Here is a 24,639-nt window from a genome sequence, read left to right on the forward strand (position 1 = left end):
TACCTTCTGTTCAAAAAGTACTCGGATTTTGTAAATAAAACACACAAATTTAAATTTTATTCCAAATTTATTTTATCTCCTTCAAAATATGCTCCTTCTGAAGCGATACACATATGCCAACACTTAACCCAATCTTCCATACACTTTTCGTAGGCCCGTGCAGGTATGGCTTTTAACATAGTTCCTTCGGCGAATTCTCTTTTACCGATTCAATCGACTCAAAACGCTTACCACGAAGGGGCAATTTGAGTTTCGGGAACAGCAAAAAGTCGCACGGCGCCAGATCTGGCGAATATGGTGCCTGAGCGATGACAGTGATGCCGTGTTTGGTCAAAAAATCACGTACAACAAGAATATTCTATAGTAAAAATCGCTAAATGCACTTGAGGTAGTCTCACATTAACAGCTGTTGTAAACAAACTAATTAACAGATGGCGCTCAAATTTGTACCATATGTCAAGAAAGGGTGTACCAACATAACAAAAAAAAATTTTTTGAAAACGGTCTATTACTTAAGGAGTAGTTAACAAACAACAAAATCCGGGTACTTTTTGAGCAGAAGGTATATGTGTATAAATAACAATAGTTACCGCTTTAATTTGTGGATAAAATAAAAAAAAATAAAAATTTAAAAATATTACGTTTATTATAATAATTTTTTTATAATAACAATTTTATTATAATATATACAAAAATCTAATTATAAGTTACTAACATATTAAATTAAACTCTTTTTAACTTATCTTTGCTTGGGAAAAACTCCCATTCCCACTTAATTCAGAATAAGGAAATTGGGAAAAGGAAACAAAACTCCCATTCCCTTATGATTCAGAATAGTGGAACTAAGAAAAGGCAAAAAACTCCCATTCCCATGTGATTCAGAATAGGTGTGATATGAAAAAACGTTTATTTTAAAACCAAATTTAATTTACAGTTGTATTTACAAGGAATCAATAACTTCGGTAACTTAGGGCAAACGAATCAACACTTTGGCTCTTTCGACTCCAAAGTTTTTCATCGGTGAGATCATGCACTTTGTTTAACTTCAGTGGCTTTAGTATGAGCTCACTTTTTAAAATGTATTGCGTCCTTTCTCGCGATACGTTCAGCTCCTTTGATTGTAGCTACGGCGTGGGTTTAATTCAATTCGTTTCTTCACTTTACAAATCATTTCTGTTGTTATCGCTGTTTTTTTTGGTCCATTTCTTGTGGTAGAAACTTCTTTAGTCTACCTTGTTACCTTGGTGAAAATTAATACCCGAGCATTATACTCATAAGATCTATAATTTTGTAATCTCACAAAGTAATTATATTCGGGGCTTTCTTCAACAAAAAATTCTTGTTATCAACAGCAGCATCGATAATCTAAGAATCGTATCAGCACCGATACTCGCCTGGAGGATCGTCAGGGGCATAAATTTAGTATACTTAAACTCGTTGCGAAAAACTGATATGAAAAAATATTGCCTTGAAGGAAATTCAATAAAAATTAAGAACAAAAGAAGGAAATAAGCTTTTAACAGCCTGTAGGAACTATTAAAATTGAAATGGAAGAACGTTGCTAAAAGGGAAGACAGAATTTTGAAACTACTTGAAATGGTTTTAAACAACGTTAATTAAAAATTATGACTTTTGCTCTCTTTTCCTCATTCTAGTTATTTATGTAGTAATGATACCACACTTATACATATATAGTAAAAATAAATTATAGAAATTTATAAAATAAAAATAAATTGAAATACTGAAATTCTCATTTTAGTAGTCATTTTTATGGAATCTTTATGCCATAATTCGAATATTCTCCTAAAGCATTCAATTAGTCTACATGATATGTATTAAACGTAATCTCTATATAAAGCTAGCAAACAAAAGCTATAAGATATAAATTTTTTTAAACCTATATTTTAAACTATTTATTCGATATGCATGATATATATACTATTTTTATATAAATAACGAGGACATAAGTTAAGACATTTTAATTGAAATTCAATGTAAAGAGGTTACCAACATACAATATTGTTATAATTGAATTTTTATTTAAAACTCTTGACCTATTCTGTGTACTTGTTAAATTCCCCAACTTACTTTTTTAATCAAGGTTGACTATTTATCAAGGTTCTGGTATTCTGTGCCATAAATAAAGAGCTCTTTTCTTGATAAATTGTCAAAATAGAGCTGTTTTTTTCTGTTTGTACGAAATTGTTATCTATATGCATAATAAAATTCTAAATTGCATAATTATTGAATTTATAATTATTTATTTCAATATTGTAAAAATATAGTAATAGTAAGTGCAATAAATTGAATAAATTTTGAATAAAAATAATAATAATTAATAAAAATATACCAATAGTGTTGAGTTTTTTATGTGCATAATAAAATTCTAAATAGCAAATAACGAATTAAAAAAAAAGATAAAAATAACAAGTCATGATATAATATTATACATTAAGACTGAAAAGTTTTCGGAAATTCTCATTTAAAATTCGCGCGCTGTATATTTTTCGATATTTTAAGTTTATGTAGTTTGGCAGCACTGTCCTTAATTACTATGCCAAAAATGAGCTCGATCTGTCAGACAGTTCGTTTACGGCAGCTGTTGAAACCAGTTCACCTCAGTAGTGCGTTGCGAAATGTCTTCGACGGTCGTACGACCGTCCTGGAAGGCTTTGTACCACTCATAAACTTGAGTTTTCGATAAAACTGATTCCCCATAAGCCTTTTGTAGCATTCGCAACGATTCTGCACACGAAATTTCGTTCGAAACACAAAATTTGATGCAAACTCTTTGTTCAATATTTTTTTCCATTGTTTTTTTCGCAACGCCCTACTGAGGTGAACTGGTTTCAACAGCTGCCGTAAACGAACTGTCTGACAGATCGCGCTCATTTTTGGCATAGTAATTAAGGACAGTGCTGCCAAACTACATAAACTTAAAATATCGGAAAATATACAGCGCGCGAATTTTAAATGAGAATTTCCGAAAGCTTTTCGGTCACAATGTATTAAATAATCCACGCATTACTGATTTTTGTATACATAAAATTAACAGCACAGTATGAAGAAAAGCTTTAGGCACTTGCGCTTTAAAATTTATCAATATTTGCACAGAATAGCAAAAGAAACTTTTTGCTTGATAAAAGTCTTAATATAGTACTTGATAAGTTTATCAAGTTCCCAGAATATGAGAGTTAGTCTCTATATATGGCAAGCGAACATAGGCTACAATATTTTTATTTTGCGTGAACATAGACTGTCGCCACAACACAAAAATGCTCTGTGAATTTCTCAAATTACGTCAAATTAAAATTTTTTGAAATCATTTGAGAATAAAATATTGATAATAAATACATAGAGTCTTTCCTATTCTTTCGGCATATTTGTGGGATATGATTGCTCGATCGAAGACACGTAAAAAAATTTTTTTAGGGAATAGTTTTTTAGTATCAACCAAAATTTGTGGCGGTGAAGAAAAATCGATGTCAAAAAAATGTTGAAAACTTTCAATGTAATGACCCCTATTCTGTGAACTTGACAAATTTATCAAGTATTGATAATTAATCAAGATTTTTATCAAGCAAAAAGCTTTTTGCTATACTGTGCAAATATTAACAAATTACAAAGCTTAAGTGTCAAGCGTTATTCACCACATTGTGGTGAAATGTTATGTAAACAAAAATTACCTCTTTACAATAAAAATGGATTCTTTTATAACGTAAGTATTTAATATTTTATTCAATTTAATATAAATTTCCATTTACAGAAAAAAAAAATACGATCGTGCCACGCATGTACAATTGGAAGCATATATATCGTTTTGCCAGGCTCATCCTGAATTTTGCGCAGTTAAAAACACTTCAAAGTCTCAAATGCCAGATTTGTGGAAGCAGCTGGCAGATGAATTAAATGCACGCAGAGGCCCAACTCGTCCAGTGGCTAAATGGAAAGAGGTAATTTGCTTCATATTTATAACATTTTCTATATTTGTTAACATGTTATTGTTTGTAGACGTTGGGTGTGTGGAAGAGCCAACTGCGTAAGCGAGGAAGGCTCTCGAAAATGAATCAGAAGCTTACTGAAGGTTGGCCGAGTGGCAAGCCGTTGAGCGATTTCGAGGAGAAGGCTTTAAACATATTGGGTATGGGAGCAGTTGATAGTGTGAAAACGATTGATAACCTTGGGCAAATGATGTCCCAAGAACAAGCTGTACAATCGTTACCACATGACTGTCCAATATCACCTTCTGATTGTACATTGCCGAGTTCTCAGCCATCGTGCAGCTCTGTACCATCGCCAAGCTATGTATCATCGCCAAGCCATGTTTCATCGCTTGTTACCGCGGAAAATCAAGTAAGTTCTCTATTATAATTTATCTATTATATTATCTATATATACATTTATCAATTTTGTAATTAATGACATTTTTTAAGAATGATACGAATTCAGCTGCTAGCATTTCACGGTTATCACAAGATGAGCGCAATAAGATGATTAATGCTCTTATTGCTAGCATAGAGATGAGGAATGCTGCTGACGAAGAAAGGCAACAACGTGAAGAGCAACAGCGTCAGGAGCACCGTGAAGTGATGCAGGCCATACAAGGACTGACCGACATTGTGACTGAACTCGTCAATGTTTTAAAGAAAAACTCAAATAATTAGTGTATGGACTACATAGTATGTATTTTTATTTATTTAAGATAAATTACAATAAATTACAATTTTATTTGATCAATCTAGTTTTACTCCAGAGTTTTGTTATATTTTTACAATACTTTAAGAAATAAACAGAAAATCATTAATTAAAGGGTTGAAATATATACTCAACCTGTTCTTTAACCTGTAAATTCTTTTGCGAATTTACTGTGAAGAATCAATAGCATGAAATGCATAATCCAACTCTTCTGCAATATCGTTCTCAATCTTCTCAATTAAACGTAATACATGTGTTAGTAAAGAAAACTGCAGTTTCATACGAATAATATCAAATTCTGTATCTTAGCAAACATCTGAAGCGAGACTTTAAAACACCAAACACCCCTTCTATAAAATTTAGGGCAGAACCATGTAACATATGGTTCTGTTTGGAGGTATGGAGATATTTGGAGCTCCAACTGGTGTTAAAAGCTTGGCTTCAGAGGGTACCCTTGATTGCCGACAAGCCAGGATTGTTTTTGTATACTGGTGAATGAAATGCTCCCGTAGGTTAAAAGTTGCCAAAATTCTGGAATCAGGTGTTCATGGCTTCATATTGTGCATTTTATGCCGAATTTCTAAAAAATATACATAGCCGGTTTAAACAAAATTTTCTTCCTCAATTGAACTGGGAAACATTATTTTTCCTCCTTTCACTTTTACAATTAGCCTTGCCATAGTCCGCAATTTTCTACAAAGGGACAACTGGATCATAGCTAAGTTGAAGTTGTTGTTTATACATTTTTGATAGGAACTGTGCCCAAAGGAGTTAAAACTCTTATAGTTAAAGGCAGTGAAGGTTTTTTGGTCACCATGCGATTCCAGATCATTGATGAGAGACCCTGCAAATGTCTCAAGTTACGCTCTCAATATGTTTTTCATCATTTATATCTTCTTCTAACATAATTTTTTAAATTTTAACAAACTTTTCTCCACAATTTCGTACAAACAGTGAAGTAGCTGTGTTATTTGTCAAGAGCATTTGTTATCTTGACGATTTACCAAGAAAAAGGCTTTTTATTTATGGCACAAAATACTAAAACCTTGATAAATAGTCAATCTTGATAAATAGGCAAGATAGTGAATTTATGAAGTACACAGAATAAGGCGTATAATATATACATATATAGTACGAATATTTATATTAATATATAAAACGACGGTGGTAAGACAGAAATATATAAGAAAAATCGTTTAAGGTCACCTGTAGCAAGACACAGATGCATACTAAAAAATATCAATAATAAAATAAATATAATCCAAAATTATATTTATTAAATCTATAATTACTGAATAAATTAAATGTGCAAATAATACTAAATAATATTTTTCATTTTTAAGTTTGTAAAATATTCTGTTTTAATCAGAGACTCATCTTAGTCTTTCGTCTCTAAGCCCCTGTTGATAAAAAACGTTGACCTAGTTTGTGTTAAACTGCATTTATTTATGACTACTCTATTTGTTGCTATAGATACTATAAGTTGTTTATTCGGTAAGTTTTGCCAATTTTTGTTTAGATTAAAGTTATTTATTAAATTTATTTTGAGCTGTATATATTAAAAGGTGACTTTAAGGACAATGATAATATAGTTGTACACCAAAATGTAAGAACATATTTAAAATCTGATAGCATGTAAGGAACTAGCAATATTAAATATATGCGGTTCTTATAAGTTTTCTTATGATTATTTGGAGCTTTGATTGTATTATGAATCCAATCTATTGCACCTATAATTACTTATATTTCTTTTTAATAGCTTACCGATGGAGATGCCAAACAGATTTGCTACTTGTCTATAAGAACCTATCAACCTTCATATTGAATTAGTGTATATTATAATTGTTAATCTTACTGTAAATAGATTTAGAATATTATTTGGGATTACTATTTTCCTGAACTTAAGTATAACTCTACTTAAGTTCTATTTCTAGTACCTGTAGTCCAACAATTATATACGGATGTATAAAGCCCATAAATATTTCAGTAAATGACTACTGATGATAAGTATTTGGCAATATTCTAAACAGTCTTTCAAGTCAAAAAATTCAATTAATTAACAAATAAAATTTTGTTATTGGAATTCACAACTAATCAAAAATTCTTTTATTAGTAAAATGATTTTCTTTCATCATAAATGACTTAATTGTTAAGTTTAAATATAATAACTATTCTGTTTATATTAATAAAGATCGCAATTATTTTTATAAAATATATGCCCAGAGCACCATTAAGCTATAGTCAGTCGTTGGTTACAATAGCTGATGACTTTCACTATAGTCCATGGATATTGAACGTAGTAGCCAGGCTGTCGATCAATCATGCACAGCACTATTACAATCTATTTGTTGAACCACATTTTAAACACTTCTAGTGATCAACGATTGGAACTTAATCGCAACTCATTATTCTATAGCAATCACTGACTATAATAGCTGATATTTGATTAAGTGTGCATTAGATTAATTGCTGTTTTTTTTCAACTCCTAAAAAGAAGATCTATGGTGAATATAGTAAAATTGAACGGCTTTGCTTGCCGTGTAAACATCATAAAATCTCTTTAATCGGATTGCTTTTACAATATAGTAAAAATATTTATATATGTTTATAAATATTTTAATTGTGAATTATATCCGTTTCTATTGTTATTGTTTGATGATTAATAAGAGATATATCTATTGATCGCATATTTTGGGCTATACAAATTCGATATTGTTGGGTATTGTGAATCGCGAGTGAAAGATTGTTGTTCTTGTTTCACAGACTGGTTAAGGTAGTGTTTCCGTAAGTAAAGTATATATATGATTTAAAAAAATTTAATAAATGTGTTAATAAATATATTAAATTAACAAAATAACAAAATATATTATAGGGCCAAAATGATCAGCAATAAAAAGCAAATAATGGCGTTAGTTTCCAACATGAAAAAATATCCTGCGATTGCACAGGGAAGCTGTAAAAGTGATATGGTAAAATATACGTGGCAAATTATAACAAACGAACTAAATAGCTTAGGACCTCCAATAAAAACTTGGGATAAGTGGGTCAAGGTAAGCATTGAAATTTAAATAATATACCATTAAACTGTTTCATTTGTAAAGAAACTATCAATCCTTTATCTTTTTTGTTGTCTGTAATGTACTTAAAGTATATGTGATATTTCAACATGTGTTGAATTTAACCAGGGCAGTTTATAAAATATACATATTTTTATTACAGGTTTGGATTGATCTTAAAGCAAAGACAAAAAAGAAACTGATAAAGTATCGCGCGAATTCGTTATCAAATAAACGTAACCCAAAAAAACTTCATGTGCTAACTGTAACTGAGGACGCTATCAACCACATTTTAAGTCTCAAATGTGAAATTAATACTCCGAGTGGAGAACATAATCCGCCATCTATGAAATTGGCCCATTTAAAGAAAAATGAACCAAAATGCGTTTCATCAAGCAATAAAATAGATCATCAAGCAATAGTCCAACCTCTTGACTGTGTAACCAAACTAACTTCGAAAAAAGAGAAAATCTCAAACTGCTCTAAAATAAATAGAGTTGAAAAACAGTCATTAGAGCTTGAGCAAGACAACTATTATAATAAAATATATCGTAGTGTTCAAAATATTGAGAGTATTTTAATTTCAACTTTTAAAAATGAAGAACAGTATCGCAAAGAAAAGCTTGCTCTCAAAAGAGAAAAGCTAAGAGTCTACGAGGAAAATGCCAAAAAGAAACATAAATATCGAATGCTTAAGCTCAAACTTAAAGCAAAGAAACAAAAAATGGATTCATTTCATGTGGACAATGAAATATGAAGTGATTTATATAGTATTTATTTATATAGAAATAATTATTACATATGTATTATATTTGTTTTTTAAAAGGAAATAAATATTTTGTTAGTATGTATATTACCAAACAATATCTTATAATAATGTGTGGACATTTATTTGGAAACTTTTATTGATCTATAGCAGTAATACCTATCTTTCAATAAACATTTAAATGTATGAGTAACAAATTATCAACCGAAGAAGTCATATGATAATTAATGTATAATAGCAGTTATATCATTTTAAGAATTCTTTTCATATATCTATCAATTATTCAAAGGATATGAGGGAATATTATATCATAGATTATAATATAAATGTTTCTATTGTGATTTAATGGTATTGGTTATCTCCGTATGGAGATAATCTTTTTCAAGTTTTCTGCTTCCAATTACAATCTGACTTTAAACATCCACCAAGATTTGTTTTTGTTAAATTTAAGTTACGCTTCTGAAATTAGTGCGATATAACAAACCCCGGTTCTAACGTCATAGTAATTATGTTACGAAGTCATTAAGATGGTTTTGGTAAGCGATAACTCCAGCTTTTGGATCTGATTAAACGACATTACTGATGTTTTCAGAAACTGGACAAGTCTACTTTCAGTGCACTTAATTGGAATTTAGAGAATGTTAAAGAATAATTTCATATAGGTACATATTATATTCAACGATATATTTGTCATATAAAATTTTATTTTGACACTCTAAACTAAAGATACGCTTGAATACGTGGAGTTGCTTTGCGCATTTCGGAACCTTCCCAAAATACTATTTATATGTATTTTATTCGTTAATGGTGTTGAGTCATTTCATGGTATTGAATGGATCCAAACTATTCCTCAATGTAATGATACATCATTTTAAATTTAAATAAATTTATTTTTCTCTTTTACAGTTGTAATATAAGAAGGCGAAAAAAATGGACCCATTCAGAAACTATTGTATTTTTACGATGCTACCTTGAAAGGAAAAATGAGTTCTTACATTCAAGAAAAAGGCATATAGCTTATTCCAATGTTTTGAAAGACATGTTATCCCAAAATGTTTCGGTAACTTAAAAGAATTTAATCACAAATCAAACCTTATTCATTTGTTATTTTAGAATAAAGGAAGATCACCTAAATGCCTAAGGGGAAAATTGCGTACTTTATTGCGCGCGTATAGATCAGCAATAGATAATAAAATGGCGGGTTCAAATATTTTACCATTTATGGAATTGTTGGAGAAAATTTTTGGGGATTCTCCTATAATACAGAACCAGCACACAATGCATATGGGTTTTGATCATGTTGATATACCAGAGGAAAGTTTTGGCCCTAGTTCGCCATCGAATTTATCAGAAACAACACAATCTCCACCACAATCTCCTCCGCAATCACCGTCATATGCCGCTGATTCGTCAATACTATCGTCATCGTCTGGAGTGCAAATATCATTACCATCATCATTATCAACATCTCTAAGCTCGACTCAAGCAAAGATTCAAAAAAGTACAGCTCGAAGTCGTTATTTTGATGAAAAGCTTAAAATAAAAAAATTGGCAGTTGAGCAAAAAACGAAACAAAGAGATCAAGCACTGTCAGATTTGAAAGCTCTTCTTAAAACAAAATGGGAAAATGAAATTAAGCTAGAACAGAAGAAGTTGACTCTGCTAGAATCAATTTTAAATTCACAAAATTAATTATTTTTAAATTCGGCTTTAACAGTTTTTAAGTCAAGCTGTATACTAGTTTTATATATCGTTGTTTTTAGTAATGTAATAGTTTTTATGTTTTGTCTATTCTGTTACATATTTTACACAAGAATAAACGGTGCATACATTATATAAAACTCCTATACATACAACTATCTTTCTTATATTGTTGGTGCAAAATATTGTTATATTTATTATATTCACGATGAGAATTATATATAAAACAGTCAACACTTCAACGGAGAATACTTTTACAAGTCTATTTATATTGATCCAAGTTTGCAAAGAGGGTTTAAAAATTTTGGCACTTCCAGGTACGTTGAAATGCAGAGTAAAACATTCGCTTATCATATCTAATTGTGTTTTGAAATTGTCATAGATTTAGTACGCCAATCCCACTTTTTCAAACCAAATGCAGTATGGACTTTTGAATTACAGAATAATGATAGGTAAAAAGCCACATTTTCTATACTTTCACCAATGTTTAAAGCGCTCGAACCATAGGGATTAATTGCTAACTAAAAACTGTGAAATTATATCTGGAAGTATCTATAGCATCCGTGTATCTAAGTCGGATGATAGTCCAAGTCAGCATGTTTTCTTGTTATCCACACTTCCAACGTCTGTTGGACGACTATTTCTACGTTTGCTTCCATTTTTTAAGTGAAGGTTGTAAAATTTTATTCTATCATCGGTGTCATACCTTGCCTGTTAAATATGCTGCTCAGGCCTATTACACGTATGTTCAATGGTAGCCTTCCAGTGAGCAATCCTTCTGCCGTAGCTTCTGTCAAGTGTTGACGATTCGCTATGGGGTGTTTTGTCAGTCATTATACAAATTGATATTTGCTTCTTTGAGTCTGTCACCCGTCATTATGTCAGTTAATTTCCATACATGATTCCAATAATAGAACAATATTCATTGTTTGCGATTACTTTTTGCCAAAAAAGTGTTCGGCTGCTTTGCAGTGGTTGATGTTAAGTTAAATTACATTTATTTTTAAGAATTATGATTAGAGTTATTATAATAGAAAATATTAATCTATTAAATGAATTATGAAATTTTATGTTCTAAATTAATTATGACTTATATTCTAAATAAGTCGTTCTATACGCATTATGTATCTCCTTAGCAATTTGGAGCGAAATAAATAGCACTACATGTTGATTGATATTCTTAAGTAATATGGGGTCAATAAGATTTTCCTAAATCATTACCTTTATTAACTTGTATAAATGGTGTTAAATAATTTCAAGATATTGATGGATTCAATGTTTTTCTTAACGTAATTATATATTATTTTTAAATTCAAATAATTTATTTTTCTCTTTTACAGTTCTAACATAAAAAAACGGAAACAGTGGACACATTCAGAAACTGCCGCATTTTTAGAGTGCTATCTTAAAAGAAAAAATGAATTCGAACATTCGAGAAAAAAGCGAGTAGCTTATTCCAATATATTGAAAGACATGTTATCCCAAAATATCACGGTAACTTTAAAGAATTTAATTACGGTTCATGGTTTATACATTTATTATTTTAGGACAAAGAAAGAACACCTATATGTTTGGAAAATAAAATGCGTACTTTATTACATGCTTATAAAACAGCACTAGACAATAATAGAAAGACGGGATCATATAATTTTTCATATATGGAGATAATGAATAAAATTTTTGCGGATTCTTCCACAATACACAAACCTCACACAATGCAAATTGGTTTTGGTCATGTTGAAATACCAGAAGAAAGTTTTAGTCCTAGTTCACCATTAAATTTATCAGAAGCAACACAATCTCCACCGCTGTCACCATCATCTGCTGTAGACTGGCCATTACCATCGTCATCCTCTGGAGTGCAAATATCATTAACATCACTATCAACATCTCCAAGTTCGGCTCAAGCAAAGACTCGAAGACGTACAGCTCGAGGTCGTTATTTTGATGAAAAGCTAAAAATAAAAAAACTGGCAGTTGAGCAAAAAGCGAAACAAAGAGAACAAGCACTATCGGATTTAAAAGCTCTTCTTAAAAAAAAGTGGGAGAATGAAACAACACTAGAACAGAAAAAGCTGACTCTGCTGGAATCAATTTTAAATTCACAAAATTAAATAATTCTTGCTTTTGGTTTCCATATAATTAATCCATATACTAGTTTGACATATACTTGTTTTTAATAATATAGTAATTTTTTGTTTTTGTATTCTATGTTTTATATTTAACCGAAAAATAAAAATGCATTCAATATATAAAACACCTGTACTTACAACTATCTTTCTTATTGGTGCGAAATTTTGTTATATTTAATAGATTCATGTTGAAACAGTCAACACTTCAATGGAGAATAGTTTTATAAGCCGTTTTACGTTGATCCAAGTTTGCAAAAATGTGTTAGAAAATGTTGGCACTTCCAGATTCATTGAAATGCAGAGTAAAATATTCGCTTATCGTATCTAAGTGTGTTCTGTAATTGTCACAGATTCAACATGCCATTCTGGCTTTTTTAAACCAAAAGCTGTATGGAGTTTTGAATTATAGGATAATGATAGGTTTACTAATAGCATTCATATATCCTGATTGCAGGAGTACTTGACCATCTTTCGTTTGTCTTTAAATCGACCACAATAAAAAGTCATATTATCGGCTGCCTTGCAGTGTTTGATGTTAAGTTGAATTACGTTTATGTTTAAGAATTATCATTATTGGAATCATTGGAATCATTATAATGGAAAATATTGATCTATTAAATTAAATAGGAAACTTTATTTAGAACATAAGTCATTCTATACGCATTATGTGTCTCCTTAGCAATTAGGAGCGAATTAAACCCCACTGTATTTTAATATTCTTAAGTAATAAGGGTTTAACTTGTTAACTTATTAACTTTTTTAAATGGTGTTAAATAATTTCATGATATTGATGGATTTAATGCTTTTCTTAACGTGATTTTAACGTGATATTATTTTTAAATTCATATAATTTATTTTTCTCTTTTGCAGTTCTAACACAAAAAAGCGGACACCGTGGACACATTCAGAAACTGTTGTATTTTTAGAGTGCTATCTTAAAAGAAAAAATGAATTCGTGCATTTGAGAAAAAAGCGAGTAGCTTATTCTAATACATTGAAAGACATGTTATCCCAAAATATTCCGGTAACTTTAAAGAATTCAATTATGGTTCATGGTTTATTCATTTATTATTTTAGGACAAAGGAAGAACACCTATATGTTTAGAGAATAAAATGCGTTATTTAATACATGCTTATAAAACATCACTAGACAATAATGGTTTGACGGGATCACATACTTTTCCATATATGAAGATAATGAATAAAATTTTTGCGGACTCTCCCACAATGCAAACTGGTTTTGATCATGTTGAAATGCCAGAGGAAAGCTGTAGTTCGAATTTACCAACAAATTTATCAGAAGCAACACAATCTCCACCGCTGTCACCATCATCTGCAGTAGACTGGCCATTACCATCGTCATCCTCTGGAGTGCAAATATCATTTCCATTACTATTAACATCTCCAAGCGCGGCTCAAGCAAAGACTGGAAAACTTACAGCTCGAGGTCGTTATTTTGATGAAAAGCTTAAATTAAAAAAGCTGGCAATTGAACATAAAGCGAAACAAAGAGAACAAGCACTATCAGATTTTAAAGCTCTTCTTAAAAAAAAGTGGAAGAATGAAACAACACTAGAACAGAAAAAATTGACTCTGCTGGAATCAATTTTAAATTCACAAAATTAAATAATTCTTGCTTTTGATTTCCATATAATCAATCCATATACTAGTTTGACATATCCTTGTTTTTAATAATATAGTAATTTTTCTGTTTTGTATGTTTTAAATAATATGGTAATTTTTCTGTTTTGTATTCTAAGTTTTATATTTAACACAAAAATAAATAATGCATTCATTATACAAAACACCTATACTTATACTTATCATCATATTGGTTTAAAAGTGTTACTATTACACTGTGGCATGGGGTCTCATATTACACCAAACAGAATGAACAAGCAGAAAGTAAATGTGAACAGTTATTTTAGTTAAAATAAATATTGAAACCTAGGATTCAGGGAAAACAAGTCTGATTATGCTTTTAGCTATAATATGTAAAACACTTTGGAAAGTTTAAAATTCCAGGATAATAAATCTATTGGTGTAATTATAGGTTATTTTCGTTCATTATGCTATTAGCACTCATTTATAAATGAATAAGTAGATAAGTACATGTTATAATAAGTGAATAAGTAGTACATGTTATAAAACAATCTAAGAAAATTTCGTTATATTTTTATTCCTTCAATTCAGCCACTTTGTATGCTTAAGTCTTTATATAGTTCATGCAGATCGTAATAGTAGTGAGCACTTGATATATTTAAGATTACTAAATATAAATTATTTTAGATTTAAGAAGGAAATATGGAATTATCAATAACTGGCGCATTTTGATCGAAAAAAACTAGATGCACGATGGAAATTATATAAATCCAATGATCCAATATTATATATATGTACATATGTCCAGTGATAAAATTCTTCCAAGTCTGTTCACTATTAACCAACAGTAAATTTATTTACTAATAAATTCTTGTCACATATTTGTGTATATTTATGAATTTTGAACCCCTTATCCAAATGCAATACAATTCTTAACAGTGAAGAAATCGATCATTTCACTTAGCAAAAGACTTCTTGACTTTAGCTTTGATTTAGAAATTTTTAAAAAAAGTGTTGAGAGCAATTTACAGCTAAACTTCTATATTTTGCTTTATTTAATTTATTTATTTTACATAAATTTAAAAGTATATCTAATCTTTCAAATGTTAGAATAAAAACCAACTCTATCTCAAATTTTGATATTATTATTTTCTAGTCGAAATTTTGTGCAATGTGAATTGAGAACTCTGGATGGTCTTAAAAAATATACAAGCATTTATACTGAACTCGGTTTATTGCAAATTTTTATTATTTAATTTCACAAAATTCCTTTACAAAAAACAATTATATATAAAATATATCCCTAATACCAACTTCGGTGTGAGTACCCGTAAAATTTGTGTTGATTTTAGCATATTTTTAACGATATTATGGTTGGTTTCAGAAATTAGACAAATCTACACCCATTGCACCCATAAATATAATTAGGTTAATGTTAAAGTGTAATTTGATATATATTAAGAAATGTTTGTCGAGTAAAATTTTATTTGTCTCCATCTAGGGAAACGCTTAATTTCATAAAATTGCTTTCCCAACCCCGAAACATTCAAAAGTATGAATCTATTTGCCTAAAACATCACATCTTTATAAAAACACTATTTTGGATGTTCTTAGTTTTGAATGAAGAAATCTTCAATTGTGATAAGCTCAACAAAAATATTTCTCATTAAACACTGGACTAAGATTTATTATTACTGCTGTAATATTGGAAACTATTGTGTAAGATACAAAAACTATTGACTTTTGTAATCCACAGATCTATCGACTGAATTAATAGCTATCTGCTCCTAAAGTGCATCTTGAATATAGCTCATTCTAAGCGCATAGTATATATGATTACATCGAAGAATTTTTTTAAAAATTTATTTTAGCGATTTTGTGTTAGTCAAATCTCACTTTATATTGCCATTATTCATTAATATGAGGTCAATAATATTTTCCAATAATATTACGTTTATATTATCATTTAATGGTAAAGTGTAGATCTAATAGATGCCTCAATTTAATGATACATCATTTTAAAAGCTGGCTGTGGTACAAATAATTTTAAGTTCATAGAATTAGTTTCTACATTAAGTATTCTTAAGTCAAGTTGTGTATATAAATTTCATATATCGTTGTTTTTAGTAGCGTAATAATTTTTCAGATTTTTTTTTTATTTTTCGCAAGAATAAACCGTGATATATTCACCATAAAACATCTGTACTTATAACTATATTTTTATTTACTCTGACAAATTGTTACTGTTATTATAAAACTTGGGCCTTATATTCTTTCAAACTGATTAAGTAGAAACCACATGTGAATTGTAAGATTAGTCGATATAAATTTTTTAAAGGACCCGTCATTCAGATCTCCTATCATTGGTATTAACTGTTCGTTTCTTTTTTTGATAGCTTCTTTTTTTGAAAACAGCAAGATTTTAAAGCTATAGTAAATACAATGAGGATGTTTAAGTATTAATTTAATAACAATATTATATAAACACATACTAATGTACAAGGTTAATTATGTTCACACATAATCACGATAATCAAATATCTATCATGAGTAATCTTTATACAAAAGTATTCAATATTAATTATCTTTATATATTATTAATGGTCCCTATTGCGCTTTCAAATATAAATAAATATGTTAGCTGCTTAATAAACTACTGCAACATTTTTATTTTTATATGGAAATAAACTATGTAAAATTATTCAAAAATAAAAACCATAGGTTTTCATCTCAATTCAAAAAGGCTCTTAAGAAACTAAGCATAAATGTATTACTGAATGCTATAAATTGGGATTATAAATTAAACAAAGATCTAAGATCTAAACAAATCTAAGATTTGTACATAATATTATTAACCTGAGAAATTAACATATTAGTTCAAAGATCATAAAAATAACGATTGACAGACGTGCATAAAATGTAAAGAGAGTATAACAATATTAAATACATTATCTCTAATATTTTGTGAATCCGCTGGCTAAACCTCTTGCTAATATAATAAATTCCTCTACACTGAAACAGAATGATAAACCTACCATCCTGCTTTCAATTCAAATTACGCGCCGTGATATCTGGTGAATAAGCTTGGCTACCGTTATAGAGGCCCCTTAAAATAATTTACGAATAATTTTTATATTTCATTGTAGTGTGTATATATAAAATTATTTGTAATGTAATGTTATAAGTTTATAGAATTCTAAAACTTATTGTTAGGCTTTAAAAAAAAAAATACCAAAAGTTTGAAAGAAGAAAATCTTCTTTGGTTTGACATAAACATACATATGTTCTGCAAAATGCAACCCTTCCTCACGTAAATTTTGACATTCGCCGCAAAAAAAATTTTTTGTTTACTAGTGATAATTTATATTAATGCATTTTTATATAAAATGAGTAATATATATATACAAGAACCTCCAACTTCTGGAAAAGTTAGTAGATTTTTTTTATACTTGTACCCACTCATATTTGTAATAACTACTTTTAAAGGTTTTACTGAAAACTACTGTTGGCGACATTGACATTGAATTATGGTCCAAAGAGTGCCCAAAAGCCTGCCGAAATTTCATACAGTTATGCATGGAAGGATATTATAATGGTACTATTTTTCATCGTGTTGTTAAAGATTTTATTGTACAAGGTGGTGATCCAAATGGCGATGGTACGGGTGGTGAGTCAATCTATGGTGAACCGTTCAAAGATGAATTTCATACACGTTTGCGCTATGCTAGACGTGGGTTAGTTGGTATGGCCAATTCTGATAAAGATGATAATGGTTCACAGTTTTTCTTCACAATGGCGCCAACACCAGAACTGCAAAATAAAAATACGCTTTTCGGCAAAGTAACGGGTGATACAGTATTTAATATGTTGAAACTAGAAGATGGTTTAATTGATCACAATGAGCGACCTATGTATCCACAAAAAATTATACGTACTGAAATATTAAGTAATCCTTTTGATGATATTGTAGCACGTATTGTTCAGAAAGATGTTAAAAAAGATAAAACAAAGAAGCGTGAAAAAGGTGTGAAGTAAGTAGGTGCAAATTAGTTTTTATAATTTATTTATGTATATGAAATATAGAAATTTATGTACTTCTGTATTTGAAAGTTTTACTAAGACTAATTTATATATTTAGAAATTTCGGTTTACTCTCTTTCGGTGAAGAAGCTGAGGAAGATGAAGAAGAAACCAATGTTTTTGTACAGAAAAATGCAGGGAAAGCAAAATCTATGCACGACATCGTTGATGATCCAAAGTTAAGTAAACAAGTTATTAAAATTGAACATCTCTCTGATGTCGAGTTGGATGGAGATAACGCAGTGGTTATTAAAGAAGAAAAGGAATTACAAGAAGAATATATGCAACGTATTAAAAACAAATTATCTTCTAAATCGACAAGAACTATAAAGAGAGAAGATCATCCTAAAATAAAAATAGAAGATACCGATTCAGAAGATGATGTACTCTTAACACATGAAGAGGAAAAGAGAAGAGAAGCTAACAGCAGAAAGTAAGATTAAAATGACAAATGCATTCAGCTTATTTAATAATAAATTTTTTTTGAAAATAGAGCGGAGATCCGTCAAAAAATTCAAGACTTAAAAAAAGAGTATCAAACGGAAAAAAAACAGAAAGATGAAATTTTGACAGCCAAAATTGAGAAGCAGAAAACTGAAAAACCTGTAAAACTTCCACAAGACAACCAATACATTAAAAACTTTATAGACACCAAGCAAAAATATAAAGTAATGAAGTCAAATGTTCCCAAAAAGGGAACGAGTAGGTATGTTAAACACAGAAGAAGTTAGGGTAATGAAGGATTCACAAAGCATTGTTTATTTAATTTTTTTTTAATAATGTTCCGTCACTTCATAACACATCACATAAGATATAATTTCTTATATATTCCTAAATATTGCTTAAAATATTATAAGGCATTCTGGCATAGAGTTAATAGTCTTTCCAATGATGTTTGATATATAGAACGAAAGACATTTTGAAAGATTTTTGCTATTCTGGACCTAAGGTCTTTCAAAAAAAGTTGTATTTGTAATTCGTGGTAAAAAGCTGTTTTGTGGTATTGCTTTCGTGGGGAAATCAGAAACAGCTGTTAATCGCTACCGCAACTAACTGAACAATTTAATTTGAATTTAAAATTGTTAGTAAACCTTAAGATAAAAGTGTAAATATTACTATTTTAAAGTGAATTTTAAGTTAACAATTTATTTGAATTTAGAAGTGATGGAAAACCGTAAGGTGTAAGTGTAATTATCGTGTAATTATACATATACAATTAGTTTTGAAACTAAAAAATTATTATTTCTTTTAGAAAAAAAATATCAGGGCGAAGTACACCAGCACAGCTTAAGTGTTTTGTAGAGTTCTGTGAAGCCAATCCACATATACCTATTGGGCGAAATAATTCGCGTTCACCGAAAGGCATTCAAGCGCTGTGGGATGAACTGGCTGACCTCTTGAATGCAATGAGAGGCCCCACTAAAACAGCTACGCAATGGAGGGAAGTAAGTATTTCGATATTTTCAAAATAAAACGTTCGTTGTAAGTAGATAATGCTTACTAAATTTTCAGACGCTAACCCACTGGAAAAATATGGTACGCTCCCGTGCACGCCGTCTAGCATTTCAAAAAGAAGCGAGTGTTGAAGGACAACCAACCGCAGGCACTTTGAGTGACCTGGAAGAAAGAGCAGTGGCAGTGTTCGGTGTAGCAGGTGTACCTGGGCGTGAGAAAGTTGCTACTTTGGGTTTTGAAGTATATGATTGACATTCTTTTAGTTGAAATGATTGAAATGTATCATTATCCCTTTTTATGCAGGACCAAAATAGTTTGCTTCCAACAATACAGACACAGCAAGACGCTACAATTGATATAGTTACGCAGTCAAACAACACAATGCTGCAAACAACACCAAACAATAATACAATGCCGCAGTCAAAATCAGAGAATTTGGAAAAAGTGATATCGCCGGTTCCTTTATCGTCGCCTGTTGTAAAACGAAAACGAAAACTGAAGAATTCAAATATAGGATTGAGAAATCTTTTACATGAATCTATGGTGCAGCGTCAACGCATGGATGAGCGAATTGTTGAAGCTTTCTCAAATTTGTCTGACGTGATAAAAGAAATGGCCACAGCTATTGCTACATTGAGTGCAGCAGTAGCACAACAAAAAGAAAATTAATTAGTTATAGAATATATATAGTTTATTTATGTATAAATAATAATGAAACATAAAGCTTGCGGCTCTTCATCACTTTTGTATTCAAATTTATTTTCTAGTTGGATGCGATACCGATTGACAGCTGTTTTTGATTTCTCTACTAAAGCAATAGCACAAAACAGATTATTTACAACGAATTACAAATGATAAAACTTTTTTTAAAAGACTTGTGCCAGAATAGAAAAAATGTTTCAAACCGTCTTTCATTCTATCTTTTAAACATCGAAAGACTTTTTTACCCGTCTTTGCCAGAATTGCCCCAATTCGTTCTATCTTCGATAAAAATTATTGTTCATTTTCGTTTCAGGGAAGATTTTACGTTAAGTTTGTTCAAACAATTTCAAAACAAATTAGTAAACAAAAGACATAACCAGCAGGAAGAGGAGGAACAGGCTCCTGACGTAAAAGATGATGTGCCAGTAGCAACAGAAATAGAAGGTAATGATTGGTTGGGACACAAGTTAACATCTGAAGAAGCAGCTATACCTGTGTTGGCTAAAGATGCATCGACAAAGAATGATGATTGGTATGATGCATACGATCCACGAAATCCGCTTAATAAACGTAAAAGAGGCGCAGATACAGCTGCCAGTAGTAGCTCAACTAAACGTAATAAGTAATCCAAAAAAAAAATTTGTTATTTTATATAAGTCATGGTTTATTATATGTTTAAAAAAATCTCAAATTTGAAAAAACTACTAAAAAATAGAAGTACTCTGTGTTCACTTGTAAATTTAATTATTCTTCTCAAAATACTTTGTTTTCTCTTTCGGATTTGGTACAATCTAAAAAAACGAAAAGAATAATTAATATATGAATAACAAAAAAATATTTGAATAAAAATTTCGCTTACTGTATCAGCGCCAGGTTTCCAACCAGCTGGGCATACTTCACCATGTGTGTCTGTATATTGGAATGCTTGTACCAAACGTATTGTTTCATCTACTGAACGTCCCACAGGTAAATCATTCATTGTTATTTGTCGCAAAACACCACGATGATCAATAATGAAAAGCCCACGTAACGTATGGCCTAAGTCATCCAAGTATACACCATAGTCCTTACTGATCTTGTGTGTCAAGTCTGCGAGTAATGGTATTTTCACATTTCCTAAGCCACCTTCTTTACGTGGTGTATTAATCCAAGCTAAATGCGTAAAGTGTGAATCGACACTACAAGCTATCACCTCAGTATTTATTTTACGGAATTCTTCAACACGATCTGAAAATGCAATGATTTCGGTGGGACAAACAAAGGTGCTGAAAATAAATAATTTTTTTTTTAAATAAATGAATGAAATATATTTCTATTTAATGGAAATGCTATTTACATTTAACCTAAAGAAAATAATTTTCATAGCATTATACTAGTCTATTAAAATTGTTGTTGTTGCTGGAGGTTAGTATGTGGATAGGTGATGATAGTGTAAGAGATTGTTTAGGTGTAAGAATCAATTTGGGATAGGTAGGAACTCGAATTGTTAAAAGCTTTAACCATTCAGCATTTACTTTGGAACCGTTTGAATATGTTATATATATGTAAATTGAAACAATTACTGTAATGCGTGTTTATACAAAATACATAACGAAATAAAATTCTGTTCAAGTAGCTCAAATTTCCGAACATTTGGTGTGTTTCATCCACATGTTCATATTCGAGTAAACATATGTACTCGCACTAGTCGAGCAATATGTTGTTTGAACTCTTTGAAGTCTTAATTTAAACAGACCATTACAATTTTTTAGAAAAGTAAGAAGTAAATAAAAATATATAATGAAAAAAAATACATAATGTATATTTTCCTTACAAATCAAGTGGGTAGAATAATAGCACTACGTATTTGCCAGCAAATTGTGAAAGCGATAATTGTACAATTTCTTTATTAACCACAGCTGTGCCTTCAAAATGTGGGGCGGGTTTCGAAACTATAAGAAAATATATTACATTAAACTAAAAGTAGCATAAATAAGAGTCAATGCATTTTACTTACTAACTGCTTTTGTAGTTTGTAATTTGTGATCACCTTTTGGTGCTCCAGCTGGATAAACTGAACCACCTGCAAATGAATGACAATAACCATCATCTTCTGTCGCAAGAGCAAAAACGTTAACTGCTAAAAGTAGCAGTAATGGTATGCTTTTCCTTAATTCCATTTTACTGAAATAAATGTAAATATCATAACTATAAATATGTTAATTTTTCTTATTTATAATACAATGTATATAGCCAAAATAAATAAAACACACCAACTTTATTCAAACGCCACGCACACTAAATTTTGTAGAAAAACAAAAACGATATACGTGCAACTCTTTAAAAATGATAAGAAAACATATAAATGATTGTATTATTAAAACAGTTGGGATTTAAAATAGATAATGTCAATTTTTTTTATTTTAAACAATATTAGAGGGGAAAGGGTAGTGCTCTATTATCTACACATGCTAACAAGTCAGTTAGGAAATTATGTAAAACATTCACATCCACAATTATTTTATAATTTCAATTTTAATAAAATAAAATCATTTACGTGACTTACTCTCTTCCGTTATAAAAAACAAACTAATTGATTCGAAAGTTAAAATATTATCAACAATTGATTTAAGCCAATACGTGTTAGCATCAAATGGGCTAATGCCGGTAAATACATTTAACAACAACAGGGTTGTTACCGTGCAACTCCTTTAAGTGTAACTTTAATAAAAGATTAAAAAATAGAAGTTTATCGTATAATATTAATATTTTTATAAATATAAAACATAAAAAAAGTTATTTAAATTTAAACAACAAGCCTGCTTCCTGAGGCAAATTCAATATTAAATTGATAATAGAGATAGGGTGCTTAAACTAATTTATTAGGAAATTGAAGTGCAATTGAACCATATTATTTTTAAAATAATATATATGGTTTAAATTAATTATAAAAGTTTTAGAAAAGATACAATTCGTTGGTTTAATTTATTTATAATAGGATGCATTCATTGCACGGTTTACTACAGCTCTATATACCTCAAAGATACCTGTAATGAATCTTACCATAATTAAATTTTTTAGTGCATATAGATAACTTCCCGTAATGATGAAATATCGAAATATAATAATATATATAGTAGCGTAAGTACCCAGTAGCTTATAGTGACATCGATGCCAGAAGAAACACAATAGCCTTAATCTGCCTTAAGCAGATTTGAGGAATCAATGTGTGAAATTTATTACTTTATGTTGTATTTCACCACAATATTTTGTAAAATTATTATGTGTTTTTATATATATAAATTTTTTGTACTTATTTTTTATATAATATATAATATTAATTTATTTATCATTTTAAAATTAAAATAATACAACATATATATATATATATATATATTTTTCACAAATATAAATAATTTTTATTTGTTTTTTGGTTCTTTGTTGATTTCATACAACTTTCAACTTTGTGGCAGCGAAAACGATTCCCCTGCAAAATTATATTGATTTCACCATTCAATTATATTAATTCCCCTCACCTTCTTTTATAGTAAAAACCATAATAATACTAATTATTAATAGTTTTGGATTGAAAAATATAGTATTTTTAAACAATATATGACTATTGTTAGTTATTTTTTCCAAATTATAAAAAAACATCTATTAAAAAAATTTTTATTATTTCTGAGTAACTACTGCTTGATGTGATTAATAAGGTTTAACAGTAATTTTATTTTAAAAGTCAATTATGACAAATTATTATTAGTTCGTCAATAAAAGTGCAACTGAATTTTGTCACAATTTATCGAATTTTTGGCTGGCCATACAGCTGATTCAATTATTACCAAGTACCCATCATCGGTGGTCATTTTTCGTTTGTAAATATTTTTAATATATAATTATTCGCAAAAAACTTTTAAGTCTCTAAAAACTAGGTTTCAACTTGCAGCCTATTTAATTCATTTAAATGACTATTTAATTAGTCAGTGCTTACTAACGAACTTAATCAAAAACGTACTTGACATGTGTTTTACTTATTATTTAATTATATTATAGTTTATTTAATTAATTTATTATAGTTTTATTAATTGTTATGTTTCAGTACTATTGTTTTTTTGAGATTTTTTTATTGTTCTGATTCTCTCTTGTTTACAGATCTTTATTTAGGAACTTATTATAAAAAAGTTATGATAATCTTTATTCTACGATTCGCTAAAGCAAATTGGAAAATTTAATAATATTTTTAACAGAAGTACACTATAACTATAAGTACACTACACAATATAACAGAAGTGGTCTAATAGTTTAAAATTATTTATATTATTTAATGAATAAAAGGTATAATTTGTTTTAAAGTTAGTTTTGTTTTTTAGGATTTTAACTTTTATTTCGATCGTATTTTTTGTATATTCCCATAAGTATCTCGGCAAATTCGCTTTTGTCTTCATCAGGAGAATTCCTACTATAATTTTTT

General features: G+C 29.6%; 7 protein-coding genes across 9 annotated transcripts; 6 read left to right on the forward strand and 1 right to left on the reverse strand.

The window, feature by feature from the left end:
• The first annotated feature begins 3,770 nt into the window (after positions 1-3,770).
• Positions 3,771-4,666, forward strand: LOC119672353. The gene is made up of 3 exons (XM_038083376.1): positions 3,771-3,953; positions 4,012-4,353; positions 4,434-4,666. The coding sequence occupies exons 1-3, from the start codon at positions 3,873-3,875 to the stop codon at positions 4,662-4,664; spliced, it is 654 nt and encodes a 217-aa protein (XP_037939304.1). The 5' UTR covers positions 3,771-3,872; the 3' UTR covers positions 4,665-4,666.
• A 2,905-nt stretch (positions 4,667-7,571) lies between these two features.
• On the forward strand, positions 7,572-8,508 carry LOC119679066. Its single transcript, XM_038091219.1, has 2 exons — positions 7,572-7,745; positions 7,915-8,508. Exons 1-2 carry the CDS (start codon positions 7,575-7,577, stop codon positions 8,506-8,508), a joined length of 765 nt encoding a protein of 254 aa, XP_037947147.1. The 5' UTR covers positions 7,572-7,574.
• A 919-nt stretch (positions 8,509-9,427) lies between these two features.
• Positions 9,428-10,356, forward strand: LOC119672832. The gene is made up of 2 exons (XM_038083976.1): positions 9,428-9,577; positions 9,631-10,356. Exons 1-2 carry the CDS (start codon positions 9,557-9,559, stop codon positions 10,207-10,209), a joined length of 600 nt encoding a protein of 199 aa, XP_037939904.1. The 5' UTR covers positions 9,428-9,556; the 3' UTR covers positions 10,210-10,356.
• Positions 10,357-10,436: 80 nt separating this feature from the next.
• On the forward strand, positions 10,437-12,440 carry LOC119672834. Its single transcript, XM_038083978.1, has 3 exons — positions 10,437-10,535; positions 11,559-11,712; positions 11,766-12,440. Exons 2-3 carry the CDS (start codon positions 11,692-11,694, stop codon positions 12,330-12,332), a joined length of 588 nt encoding a protein of 195 aa, XP_037939906.1. The 5' UTR covers positions 10,437-10,535; positions 11,559-11,691; the 3' UTR covers positions 12,333-12,440.
• A 784-nt stretch (positions 12,441-13,224) lies between these two features.
• LOC119670945 lies at positions 13,225-14,071 on the forward strand. Its single transcript, XM_038081402.1, has 2 exons — positions 13,225-13,374; positions 13,428-14,071. The coding sequence occupies exons 1-2, from the start codon at positions 13,354-13,356 to the stop codon at positions 13,974-13,976; spliced, it is 570 nt and encodes a 189-aa protein (XP_037937330.1). The 5' UTR covers positions 13,225-13,353; the 3' UTR covers positions 13,977-14,071.
• Positions 14,072-17,190: 3,119 nt separating this feature from the next.
• On the forward strand, positions 17,191-20,837 carry LOC119670023 (spliceosome-associated protein CWC27 homolog). Its single transcript, XM_038080109.1, has 5 exons — positions 17,191-17,380; positions 17,439-17,983; positions 18,091-18,465; positions 18,526-18,738; positions 20,503-20,837. The coding sequence occupies exons 1-5, from the start codon at positions 17,339-17,341 to the stop codon at positions 20,813-20,815; spliced, it is 1,488 nt and encodes a 495-aa protein (XP_037936037.1). The 5' UTR covers positions 17,191-17,338; the 3' UTR covers positions 20,816-20,837.
• Positions 20,829-22,886, reverse strand: LOC119670025 (peroxiredoxin-2-like). 3 transcript variants are annotated; one of them, XM_038080111.1, is made up of 5 exons: positions 22,735-22,886; positions 22,186-22,352; positions 22,003-22,120; positions 21,049-21,454; positions 20,829-20,980 (listed from the first exon to the last, which is right to left on the reverse strand). In XM_038080111.1, exons 2-5 carry the CDS (start codon positions 22,346-22,348, stop codon positions 20,930-20,932), a joined length of 738 nt encoding a protein of 245 aa, XP_037936039.1. In that variant the 5' UTR covers positions 22,349-22,352; positions 22,735-22,886; the 3' UTR covers positions 20,829-20,929. The 3 variants fall into 3 exon arrangements, with proteins under 3 accessions (XP_037936039.1, XP_037936040.1, XP_037936041.1); XM_038080112.1 differs by lacking the exon at positions 22,735-22,886 and adding an exon at positions 22,442-22,521; XM_038080113.1 differs by lacking the exon at positions 22,735-22,886 and adding an exon at positions 22,446-22,498.
• Positions 22,887-24,639: the final 1,753 nt, after the last annotated feature.

The sequence above is a fragment of the Teleopsis dalmanni genome, chromosome 1 (genome assembly GCF_002237135.1).
Source record: "Teleopsis dalmanni isolate 2A chromosome 1, ASM223713v2, whole genome shotgun sequence".
Classification (NCBI taxonomy): Eukaryota; Metazoa; Arthropoda; class Insecta; order Diptera; family Diopsidae; genus Teleopsis; species Teleopsis dalmanni.